We start from the raw sequence: 13,177 nt of genomic DNA on the forward strand, positions 1-13,177 counted from the left end.
CACTACCATCATCATCCTCATCCTCATCATCATCACCACCATCACCACCACCACCACCACTACCATCATCACCATCATTATCATCATCATCAATCACCACCACCACCATCATCATACCCAATACTCAGGCTACCAGATTCTTCAACATGTCTCCCTGAGCCTAGAAATGTCTAACCTACTCTTCCATCTTCCCAGGATCCTCCTTATGCCTTTCTCTCTGCCCACATTTGGTGATGTCAGGTTGGAAATTGGCAGCCTTTTTTCTACCCGTGTCTTTACCCGTGACCTATTTCTTGGCAGAAAGCTCCCTGGAAGCAGAGAGAGAGCGCACCTAGGGTAGTTTTGTTCTTGAAGATCTCTCTACACAGCCTCCTCCCCTCAATGCCTAATCCTGGATGGCTGACTTTGGCCCTAGACCCTGCCCTTCCTGAGCCTGGCTTACCGTGATTCCATCAGTCATGAATAGCACCAGGGCTGCAGTGATGTGAATGGCAAAGAAGGAGCAAGAGGCCCCACGAAAAGTCTTCTTTTGACAACAGATGAATGGGTTTCCATGCCCTGGAGGAATGAAATACAGAAAGGTGTGTAGGAGGGAAGAGAGATCTACCCGCTTCCGGTCCTTGTTTCAACCCCTTCTGCTAAGGAGCTGACCGAGCAAAGAGGAGATAAACCTGGGGTCCAATCTGACTACATCTACCCACTCTAGCTTTTATTTGCCTGCCTGGAAGTCAGCACGGATGATCCCTTCTCTCCCTCACTGCTGGGGTGAAACCGAATCTCAGGGAGTTTAAACAACTTTCCAAAGACCATACATGTAATCAAGAGTTAAAGAGTGTTGTCACTATTGTCAATACCTACTTGAATACTTCAAGTATACGTGATTATATTCATGTGAGTAACCCCTCCATTAATAGAATCACAACCTTCTCATGCCTTGTAACCACTCTTTATGAGTTTCTCTGACTGAAAATATCCATTATCTGGTAACCAACCTGGCAATGAGCTTTTGTGATCCTGGCTCCGTTGGGCCTCAGACAACAGGCACTTCGTGCCCAGAGCTGGTTCTATGCCTGAAAGCCATTTCAGCTTGGTAGGACTGGCTAGGGCTTGGACCGGATTGACATTTCTCATGAAGCATTGGAGGCATAGCAGGGACTTTAGTGGGGGATTGTTTTTAACAGGGATGACAGAATTGCAGAATCAGAGATGGTCAGAGCTGAAAGGAGCCTTAGAGGTCATCTAGTCCAACCGGAGTAGGAATTTTCTCTGTAATGTCCCTGACAAGCACCTAAAACAGGGACCTTTATGTTACAGATCATATTCTTTTTTATGTGTTATGAACCCTTTTGTCATTCCACTGAAGAAGCGGATGGTCCCCTTCTCAGAACAGTGTAGCTAAATGCATAAAATAAAATACCTAGCATTGCAAAAAAAATCAATTATATAGAAATACAGTTATCAACATTTATTGTTTTTAAAAGCTCATGGGCTTCATATTAAACATTGATTAAAAACTTATTATGTGCCCTAGGGATGCAAAGTAAAGCAAAGGCATAGTCCCTGACCTCAGGAAGCTTACATTCTAATGACGAGGACAATACATAAGGGGGAGGGGCTGGAAGAGGGGAGGTCTACAGGCACTGCTTCATGTTTTGGAGCTATTTGGAGGTAAGGAGGAAGACTGGGTCTGGGCAAGATAAGGCAAAAGCTCCCCTGTCAGAACTCAGCATAGTTCCAGGGGCAGACTACAAGTTTCTGGCGGGGAGGAAGTAGGAAAGAAGGCTAGAGGGAAAGTGGCATGGTTTGGAGCTGGCATCTACTTGAAGACCTAGATGGAAGGAGGATCTGCTACCTCCAGAAGCAGCTCCTTCTACTTTGCAATAGCTTTAATTATTGGAAAACTTTCCTCATTTAGGCCTTGTATTGTATAGTCCTTATATGGGCCTCATATTGTGTGGATACCAGCAGGGCAATCAGGCTGTTCATTGGGTATCCCTCACTTTCACTATGTCATTGGCCCAACTTTTTCCCAGGCCGATATTTCTCTAATGATATCAATTACTTTGCTTCTCCTGGGTAGAGTGTTTCTGGCTGCTTACTTCACAGTGCACCTCTTCATCACCCTTTGAGTGATTCTCAGCTTTAGTTCTTTGGAGACAGTTATATTCCAAGATTTGGGGTTATATATCACCAGAAAAAAAATATTGGTGTTAAACAGATGGGCCTTTGTTTCAGGGTCCTTAAAAAAAGAATGATGTAATTTCCTACAGGCAATCCAAACTCTCCTTCTCACATTCAGTTCTGGGCCCATATCATTGTCCATTTTCAGTGTCTGTCCAAGATAAACATACTCATGGATGTACTCCCTAAGTTGTCCATCTAATTGCATATCATTGCCTGGGCAATAGGCACTGTTCATTCACCTTTTCCCCAGGTGGATAGTTAGGCTGAATTCTTTTGAGTTATTAAATTATTTAGGAGGCTCTGTTGTGCTCGATACAATCTACATAGTGATCTGCAAAGAGGAGATTCTGGAGGACTCCACTACCTATAAAGAATTCTTCAATTTGGTGTCTGCACTGAGCCTCCTCCATGGCAGTGGTGAACCCTTTTGGAGAGTGCTGTCTATGTCTTTTATATAACTTGATGCGAATTAATAGCTACAAGGTCACCAGTTATCTGTTGTTACATCCTTCCAGTAACCTTGTAAGGTTTTGACATATTTATGGAAGGCATCCAGTTGGAGGCATCTGGTGACATTTTGCTCACCCTAATGAAATATTTTTTATAGTCAACAAACAATAAGCCTAGAGGGATCTTGTATCCACTCCATCTTTCAATCAGTTGTTCAATTGTAAGGATGTGATCTATTGTGAAATATCATCTGTGAAGGCCTATCCATTCCTGTCTCTACCTTTATCAAGGATTTCCTCAGTGTATATATAGATTATTTTCATTAAAACGTTTACAAAGTAGATTATAAAGATTACAAAGTAGATAGATGGGTTGATGTTTGTTGATATTTTCTTAGTTACTTTTTTTGAGCAATAATGATAAGGACCAATATTTTTTTCTATGTATCTTTCCCTTTTTTTTAGACACCTTGGAAATTGATCCTTCAATGCCTTTAAAGACAGATGTCCTCTATGTATATTTCGTCTAGTCCTGCTGCTTTTCTCCTCCTTGTTTTCTTCAGTGCCATTTTTACTTCTTCATGAAGCACATCTGGCATGGTGATGTTAAAGCCTAAATTTGGTAGCTTTATTGTCCTTGGTGATAATGACAAGGGTTTATTTACAGTAAAGAATCTTTACAGATCTTCTCCATTCTTTATCCATTTGTTGTCCCCCTCTCAGTTTCATCTTTAAATATTCTCCTAGGATGACTTTGCATAGTTTGTTTTTTTGTTAAACTTTTTTTTTAAATTGCCTTTCTCTCCGCTGCGTTTCCTTGTTTTATGAGGCAACTGCTCATAATATTTTGCCATCCTTTTGGGTAAGATTTTACAAATTAATTTATATTCTAAATAGGTGCTGCTCTGAGCTCTTGCTTGGCAAGATCATATGCTCTATTGGTTGAGTCCATATCTAGGCTCTTTTGTTCTCCTTGTGATGGCAGTTTCTGTAGGATTATGATAGGTATCAATATCCATTCCTCCATTCATTTGTCATTTTTTTCTTTAGCATCATTAACTTGTTTTAAAACGTCAGACTAGAGTTGCTTTAATTGTGTGCTATATCCTTTTCTCTTTTCAATTCTTTCTTCTAATTTTGTATTAGTTTTTATATTTGCTCCAATGAGTCAGTAGTCTAGATACACACAGGCAGATGATTTAGGAATGAATTCCACATCATTAATGAGTCTTTTCCTGCCTGTTAAAAATAATCATTTTTGCTTTTTGTGATGTTATTTGGTGCTTATCCTATCCAGTGCCTCCCTTTTTTTGTGTGTTTGCCACAACTAGTGATGTTTTAGAGGAAACTAGGAAGACTTCTATGGACTGATGCAGAGTAGAGTGAGTAGAATTAGAACAATTTACACAGTGACAGTAACATCATAGAGAAAATCATACATGAATGACTTTAGAACTCTGAACAATGTGATGATAAACCACAGGTCCAGAAGACTGAAGATGAAACATGTCACTGGCCTCCTGCCAGAGAGGTGATGGACTTAAAATGCAGAGAGACATACGTTTTCAGGCCTGGCCAATACAGGAATTTATTTTGATAAACTATGAATTGTTTATGATGAGGGTTTTCTCTTTCTTTTTGTTTAGCAGGGAGCAGGGAGTGGGGTGGATGAGGTCATGGAAATGGCAGATTATTATTGCATGTAAAAATAAAGAAATTTATTTTTTAAAATATCAATCAATGAAACATTAAAAGCATACACAGAAGAAAGTTCAGAAGGAGACTCAGACAAGCAGAAGAGCTTTTATTATTGTTGTATTAAATTTAATTGATCTTTAAAAAACAAAGCTGTACATAATAGAAGTTCACACCTTTATATACAGCCCTCCTTTCTTCTTTATATATGAAATGTTCATATTTCTTAAGTTTGGGAAGGGTGTGATGGAGCCACCTTGAATAGGTTCTCTAGAGCTGATTGTTAAATTTTCACTGGCATCATTTATGCCACCAAAGGCTACAAATCATGTCTTGACTGATTTGGTTGATTGTCTAGATTTAAAAGAGTGATGGAGAAAATGTTAATAATATAGATTAAATTTAAAAGCTTGCTGTGCATATATATATATATATATATATATATATTTTTTTTTCTTGGAGAGCCAATTGCTAAACATTTTCCAGCAGACCACTGGTTAAGTTCCTAAAAAAAAAGGGAAAGTGTAAAAAAGAATAAAATATGTGATATATGGGCAGCTAGGTGGCACCATAGTGCACAAGGCACTGGGCTTGTAATCAGAAACACTCCTGAGTTCAAATAAGGCCTCAGACACTTACTTGGTGTGTGACCCTGGGCAAGTCACACAGTTTGCCTCAGTTTCCTCATCTGTAAAATGAGCCGGAGAAGGAGATTGTAAACCACTCCAGTATCTTTGCTAAGAAAACCCCAAATGGGGTCATAGAGAGTCAGACATGACTGAACAACAACAACAAAACTGTGATATGTGCTTGAGACTTCTGTGTTCTCAAGCCTTTTTCAAAACTTACTTACTCCTGAGTCACATTTCCCAGTGTTTTGCATCCCCCTCCTCTGTGCCTAGTTTTGTGCTGAAGTAGTTGAATGTCAATGTTTTGACCATTCAGTTTGGAGGGTCATTTTATAGTTTACGGAGCTTTTCCATTTTTTCATCCTCTGTGATTGATGTTGACCACAATGCTGTAACTTTTTAGGGTGGCACTTTTGTAAATATGTAAGTGCAATGTGATGTGACCTAATGTCTCATAAAATATTATTTCAAGTAACCTTTGGCTACGTGATAAAAACAGTCTTGTCACCTCCTTTATTTGCCTCTCCGAGGAGAATCTGTGAGGCATCTCTCTGGCTGCAACTTCCTTTCATCTTCGGGTTTAATTTTAGTAAGCGTGTCAAGATCAATATGACTTACTTCTGCTAGGAATGTGTCCCATTTATCGGGCTTGGACAAGGTTCCTAGGATTGTAACCTGGGTTTTGAGCTAAGCCTGAGGCATTTTTCATGCTGGGGCATTTGTAGAGGGAGATAGGAATCCTAATTGGTGGTGTAATGTGACTAATGGCTGGTGTAATACAGAGGACCTGTGTTAGAGGTGCTGTCCCATTGTAGGAGGTGATTACTTCACTAGGACCTTTCTCTTGTGACCCTTTCTTCCCCCTCCATGATCAAGTGGGTGCCTCCAGTGGCCTTCTCTTAAATGCTTCAAATAAAAGGCTCTTTTGTTACCAGTATTGACTCGTCCGTCAGTTTCTTCTATAAAGTCCCTTTGAGTTGCTGCAGTGGATATCAACACAGCATTTTTTCATTTAATCTGCACTGAAATCTTGTGATATAGGTTGTGCAAGTCTTATTATACTAATTTACTGAGGAGGAGATGGAAATTGAGAAAGTTGAAATGACCAAGATCACACAACTAGAAAGAGGGTCTCCCACCCTCCAGTTCTCTTGGTTACTCTTCCCTGTTTCCCAAGAAAGGGTTCTGAGGCTAAGAACAAGTCATTTCTCTGGGTACCTCCACTTGGAATTTCAGCCCAGCTTTGCTGAAAGTTATCTGAGGATGCTCCCACTCATGGCTCTGAATGTATTAAAGGACCAGTAAAGCTCTTACCTCTCTCTGACTGTGCTTTAGTTGACAGAGAAGAGGAGTCTTCCTTCTCAGGTGGCTCCATTTGGAGGGAAAGCTCATCAGCAGTCAGGAGCGGAGGTTTTTTCCTTGGACAGCAGGGTATCATCTGTTCCTTGGATAGCAGGAACAAAACTGATATGGGCACTGGTAGCTGGATTTGGGGGTAGGAGAGGAAACAGTGATGGTCAGGACAGCATGGGAAGATCCCCATCTCCTATCTGGCTTCTCTTTTTCCCAATATATTCACTGTCCAGAATTTACAGGCACTTGAACCCTTTTCAGAATCAAGCTTGCCAGCCCTTTGCCTTTGGGTTGACTGTCTCCCACACCGCTGCTCATTTCCACCTCTTAGAATATCTAGTTTCCTTCAAAATGGAGCTCAAAGTCCACCTTCTACATGAAACTTTTCCTGATCCCCCAATTGCAAAAGTTTTCCATTGCCTTATATTTATTTGGTAATTATCTATATGTTTTAATGTGGTGGCTAAAGAGTTGTCCTTGGAGCCAGGAAGAGACCTAGGTTCAAATCCCTCTCACAAAAGACCCTGGTTGTGTGATCCTGGGCAAGTCATTCAACTTCTTAATACTCTAAGCAATTCTCTAATATAATTTTCAGAGAAAGTACCAAAATGCATTGGCAGAGGGAATTTCCTCATCTAGGAATTTCCTATATTCCTACATCAATTTTTTCACAGGTCCTATTCCCATCCCTACCCCTCTTAAAATGTAAACTGCTCTCCTGGCTCTACTCCTTTCTCTGGACTTTGTCACCGTGTCGTTGCTTTCTGGCCTTGGAAGATGTCTCCTGCCCTTTGACCTCCTCCTTCCACCAGTGACTTTCTCTCAGAAGCTCCATTTTGAGGAAGTGCCCAGGCCAGCCAACCTTCATGCCTCTACCACATCCTTTCCTGACTCTTTGGACTCAGCGCCCAACTTTTCAGCTCCCTTTTATGTGCTGTCTTCCTACATTAGAATGTAAGTCCCTTGAGGGTAGGCATAGCCATGCTTGCTTGGATTTGAATCTCCAGTCCTTAGCATAGTGCTTGGCACACATATAGTAAGTGCTTTTTGGTTTATTAACATGACTTCACTTAACCTACTAAGGTAGGTTTATTTGGAAGCTAGAGAGTTGTTAACTATTTCTACCCCTACACTCACCCTCCAGGATCTCAAGGCACTGGATAATTTTAAGGTGATGAATTATTTAAGATATAAACGCACTTTCTACAATATGATCTCCTGGTCTAAGGTTCTAAGTCTCTCCTTCCCTTACTGTATCCACTTCCCAGAAGTAGTAGGTCCCTTTCCCGTGGGTAGTTTGAATCTAGTTCCCCAAACTCAACTGTTCTAACTCCCAGGCTCTGCTGTTACCTTAAGCTTCCTTGCTCATAGGAGATTTAAAAGTTTGTTTAATCAAGCCATTAGATCAGTCATCGCCACCATCCTTATGAGTCATTCCTGGTGAGTTTTATCTTAGATTGTACAGAACTTTATGCTGTACAAAGCAATTCATAGTTTTCCTCTCTTTTGATCGTCATAATTACCCTATGAGCTAGGCCTGGTAAAGATTATTATCCTATTCTCCAGAGAGGGAAGCTGAGCCTCAGAAATGCCTTACCCCATTTGCCCGAGGTGCCACCAGTGGCTGGCCTGTTGGTGTACTCGTGATTGGGCTGGGAGGAGGGCAAGAAGTCGGAACGAGAACTCCCACCTCTGTGGTGCTATATAAGGTTCTTTTACTCTAAACATTAAACACCACCCTGCACTCCTCCCAAACAGAATAAACTAAGACACCCATGAGTACACACCGAAGAACTCAGTGACATAATAAACATGGAAGCGTTTATATCACCAGCAACAGGGCTGAGAAGCTAACAAATCCATCCTCCTGCCTGAGGCAGGATTGCATGCATCCTCCCCAGGACAAGGAGGAAAGCGATTCTATTTCAGAAGTGGTCCAGAGGAGACCCCCACCCCCACTCCATTCCTCCCTTCTCCTCAGTGTTCTAATCTACCCCCCATCAGGCAAAGTCTTCATGTGTTACCTCAGTTTTTCCTGCTGCTGAATTTATGCTTATTTCCTTTAGCTCGCTTCTAAGAGGATGCAATTCTCTCATTTCTATAGGGCTTTGTGGATTTATTTACTTATAGGATCTCACTTGATTCTGTCCAGTAGGTAACATGAGTATTATTATCTCCATTTTAAAAACATGGAAACTGAGGCTCAGAGAGCCTGATTGATTGACTTATCCAAAGTCACAGAACAGGTAAGTGGCAGACCGTGTCTCAGGCCCAGGACACTAGGTCTATTGCTCTTACTATGAAATCACACTGCCCATCTAGCCATTGGGAAAGCCATGTTTCTCAGGGTCTCGTGACATAAGATAGCTAATTCAGCTGCTCTTGGCCGTTGGATAGGCCAGGGAAGGACAAAGCTCTCAGATCCAGTTGAGAAGAATTGCCTGTCCCAGGCCAAGTATGGGACCCGGCTAGAAGCAGTTCTGGAAGTGGACGCAACTTCCTGGGACCTCCTTGGATGGAGAAGTCATTTCACTTGGGTCCGACTCTTCGTGACCCCATTTGGGATTTTCTTGGCAAAGATACTGGAGTTGTTCGCCATTTTTTTCTCCAGTTCATTTTACAGATGAGGAACTGAGGCAAATAGGATTAAGTGACTTGCCCAGGGTTACATAGGTTACAAGTCTGAGACCAGACTTGAACTCAAGGAGATGAATCTTTCTGCTTCTAGGTCTGGCATTCTCTCCAGTGTGTCACCTAGCTGCCCAAGGCCATCTATAACATAACAGATACCTGTCAATAACTTAGAAAACCACATATTCACAGTATCTATGTTGTATTTGTATTTATTTTGTTAAAAGTTTCCCAACTGAATTTTAATTTGGTTCAAGCCTGGTAGAGTTCAATACCTCTGATCTATACCCACACTCTTATTTTGCAGATGAAGAAACTGAAGCCAAGAGAGACCAGATAAGTGATTGGCGGCAGGATTTGAACTCAGGTTCTCTGACTCTCAGACCAGGGCTGTTTACATTGTTACTAACCGCTGCCTCTTCTTTACCTTGCAAGCTCCCAGTATGATTTGGGGGAAGGGAGAGGGGGAAAACCACACTCGTGCATACATATGCACACACGTGAAATGATTTAAGAACACTTTAAGAACTGATGATCTAACTTCATCCCAAGGTGACACAGCTAAGAAGTCAGAATAGTCAGTGCCCCAGAGAAGACTTCCTGGAGGTAACAAAAGAAGGAGGAGGAGGGTGGAATGATTGGGAAGGTGGGCTGGAAGAGGTAGTCAAATGGGGAGAAAGAACATTGCTCCAGGAATCAGGAACCAGGGTTCAAGTCCCAACACTGTCACTTGCTCCCTCTCTATTTTTTGCAATTAGGATTAAATGACTCACCCAGGGTCACACAGCTAGTCAGTGTCTGAGGCCGCATTGAACTCAGGTCCTCCTGATTCCAGGGCCATTGTTCTATCTACTTTGCCACCGAGCTGCCCCTACTTTTGTTCCCTCTCTTACCTGGAACAAGTAACTTTATTTCTTAGTGTGGGGGTGGGGGTATGGTGCCTCAGTCTCCTCATCTGGAAACTGAAAGAGTTGAATTAACCAGATGAACTTTAAGGTCTCTTCCAGTATCCAAAGGATAGGATGGAGCTATCGGCCCAGAATATACCTGGTCTACAAGATTCAGGACATATGTGTACGTGTATATGTATATATATATATATATATATACATATATACAGAATATACACACATATGTACATGCATATATAGGAATCTATATGTTGTATATACAGGTATTTACTTATGTGGCAGCTACACAGTGGATGGAGTGCTGGACTGGAGAGTCTGGAAGACCTGAGTTCAAATCTTTCCTCTGTGTCACCCTGGGCACTTAACTAATCTTAGCCTCAGTTTCCTCATCTGTAAAATGGGGATAATAATAGCACCTAAGTCTTGGGGCAGTTGTGAGGAAGGATGCAAGATATGTAAAGCACCTGGAAACCTTTAGAGAACAATATAAATGCTAGGTATTAAATAAAACCTCAGCTACAATTCCTGTGCCTAAGCTCCCTGCCCAGAGAGCAGGATCTCCCTCAACTCTATCAAATGGCACTCTATGGCTGTACAGCACGTGGCAGACTTCAGAGGGCTCTAAGATGCCAGCTAGCATTACCTCTAAGCCAGGTGCCTTCTGCGGCAGTTCAGGACCATTGACTTTGGGTCCTTCCCAAACGGCGGGCATTTAGAGACCTGGGTGGTGCTGGTGGTGACAGGGGTGGGAGACAGAAAAGTGAGCTTTTCCTTTATGAAAGACAACCAAGAAAAAGTGGGGGAGTGGAAGAGTGGGCGGGGTGGGGATTTCCATTTCCCCCGTGGAAGGACTGTTTGTTTTCTGACTGAGCCAATGGAAAAAGCCCGGAAATCCTTTGGCAAATACATAACAAAAAAACCCAAACCAAAACAAAAAATAAAATAAAGCCCTGGGGTCTCACCACCTTACCTAGCTAGCAAGAACAGAGCCTGGCCTTTGTACCTAAAGATTCCAGCTTCCTGGCCACTGGAATCCCAACCTTAATGCATTATTGCAATGGACAGAGCTCCTTCCCCTCCAAGGTGACCATTGAGTGGACTGGCTGATAGAGTCATTGTTTCCAGAACAATAGGGAATATGGGGTGAGGGGTGGGGCAGGGAGAGATAAGGGACTGTCCCAGAGAAGCCCAGTGCAGGTGCTGACCAGAGGAAGGGAAGAGGGAGTCCGGAGGTGGGTGACAAAGGTGGGGAAGAGGAAGAGGAAAAAGCCATCCCCAGAGATGACTGGGGATGGGAGGGGATAGTCCTGAGATGGCCAGTTGCCCTTGCCCAGCTGGTTGGGCTGCTGGGGTGGGGGTGGTGCCTGTGGCTCACCCTTCGGGAAGGGAACCAGCAGCTCAGTCTACAGCTAGTGGGGGCAGAGCAGGAGACGGCAAGGGACTCCCCGACGGAGATGGTGGTCACACTGACCCACAGACTCTCCCTTGAAGGACTACTTGGCCCTAAAGGTGTCATTCTGTTCATCCCTCTGACAGCAGGGTCCAAATTCCAGCTCAGAACTCCATATCTGTGTTTATCTTGGGTAGGTCGCTAGGCCTCAGTTTCCTCATCTGTAAGATGAAGCAGTCAGACTAGGTGATCCCTAAGCTTACTTCTAAATCCAATAACTAAAGGGATAACAGCGCAGATGATAAGAGCACAGGTTTACATAGGACTTGTAGAGAGACTCCCTCCACCACCACCAATTTGACCTTTATAATAGTCTGTGAGGTAGGTGCAATTATTATCCACATTTTATAGATGAGGAAATTGAGGCTTACAGAGACTGACTGGTCCAGGATTACATTAATAGGAAATAAATAAAGCAGGACTCAAGCCCAGCTCTTCCTGTTTTCCAACACTAAGCCCAAATGCCTTCCTGATTTAACTAGGTAACCCCAAGATCCCAGCATCCTATCCTATCCCATCTACTAGCCTCCCACTGTGTGCCGAAAGAGCGCTACCCCAAGAGATAAGAACTATCCCCAGGGTCTGAGGGGTCCTCCTATGTCATCTGGGGTCTTTATTCCCCACCTAGGCTGGCATTGTAGAATGTCAGTAGAGGTGACGCCAAGGGCAGAGCCAACCCTGCCCCACAGACAATGCAGCGGGTCAGTCCTGAACCTGACTCTCCTTTGGCATCATGGTCCAAAGGGGAGGGTGGGAAGGGCAGTGGTAGTAGAGTCTCCATTCCAGTCTGCACCACCCCCCTTTCCCAGCTCCCCACCATTGCAAGCCCTCCCAGAAAGCATTTCATTCACCCTGGTCATGTACAGGAACTTCTCTAAATACCCTGGAATCATCCATTGGAGCTGGAGGGGACCTTAGAGGTCATTGAGTTCAATCCCATCCTTTTTTTTTAAATTTATTTTTTTGGTGAGGCAATTGGGGTTAAGTGACTTGCCCAGAGTCACACAGCTAGTGAGTGTTTTGTGTCTGAGGCTGGATTTGAACTCAGGTCCTTCTGACTTCAGGGCCAGTGCTCTATCCACTGCACCACCTAGCTGCCCCAGTCCCCTCCTTTTACAGAGTGAAGAACTTGGGCCTAGAGACTTACCCAGAGGTTTATGGTAGTTCAGTAAAGGAGACAGCATTCAAACCCAGCTCCTCTGGATGTGTCACATACATTTCTTTTGTACTTAATAGGGTGCCACCCTTGCCCAGAAGATTGTTTTCTCCCTCTGTGCCCCATTTCCCAGCTAACCTGAATCCCTCTTGTCCCTCCTTTTCCTAGCCTTGGCAGAAGAAAATAGCAGGTCTCTGTCCTCTGCAAAACAACCCTCCAGAGATCTGAGAAGAGTTCTGAAATGATCATTTTCCTCCAGGTGCAACTGCCTTCCCAGCCTCCCTTCATATTTTTTCTCCTCTGTGCTATCACATTGCACCGCTAGCTGTTTCCTTCTCTCCAGGCCCCATGAATTTGCTGAGGCCATCCCCCACACCTGGACTGCACTCACTCTTCACTTTTATCTATTGGAATCATCTTCTCCTCCCCCCTCCCCCTGCTCCTGCCCCTCCCCCTCCTCTTCCTCTTCTTCTCTTCCTCCTCCTCCCCCTCTTCTTCCTCTTCTTCTTCTCTTCCTCCTCTTCCCCCTCCTCCTCCTCCCCTTCTTCTCTTCCTCCTCCTCCCCCTCCTCTTCCTCTTCTTCTTCTTCTCTTCCTCCTCCTCCCCCTCCTCTTCTTCTCTTCCTCCTCTTCCCCCTCTTCTTCCTCCCCTTCTCTTCCTCCTCCTCCTCCCCCTCCTCCTCCTCCTCCCCTTCTTCTCTTCCTTCTCCTTCCCCTCCT

General features: G+C 43.6%; 1 protein-coding gene across 2 annotated transcripts in view; it reads right to left on the reverse strand.

The window, feature by feature from the left end:
- Positions 1 to 13,177, reverse strand: part of MFSD4A (major facilitator superfamily domain containing 4A) — a 61,993-nt gene that overhangs the window by 17,176 nt on the left and 31,640 nt on the right. For both annotated transcript variants that reach the window (XR_003569897.1, XM_027871002.1), the window contains exons 4-5: positions 6,272 to 6,440; positions 443 to 558 (exon numbers count right to left, since the gene is read on the reverse strand). Coding sequence is in view for 1 of the 2 variants with exons in the window: in XM_027871002.1 (XP_027726803.1) it covers positions 443 to 558; positions 6,272 to 6,440 (285 nt within the window). In the remaining variant the exon portion in view is untranslated. The remainder of the gene's footprint in view (positions 1 to 442; positions 559 to 6,271; positions 6,441 to 13,177) is intronic.

Source organism: Vombatus ursinus, unplaced genomic scaffold, assembly GCF_900497805.2.
Source record: "Vombatus ursinus unplaced genomic scaffold, bare-nosed wombat genome assembly UNPS02014798.1, whole genome shotgun sequence".
Lineage (NCBI taxonomy): Eukaryota > Metazoa > Chordata > Mammalia > Diprotodontia > Vombatidae > Vombatus > Vombatus ursinus.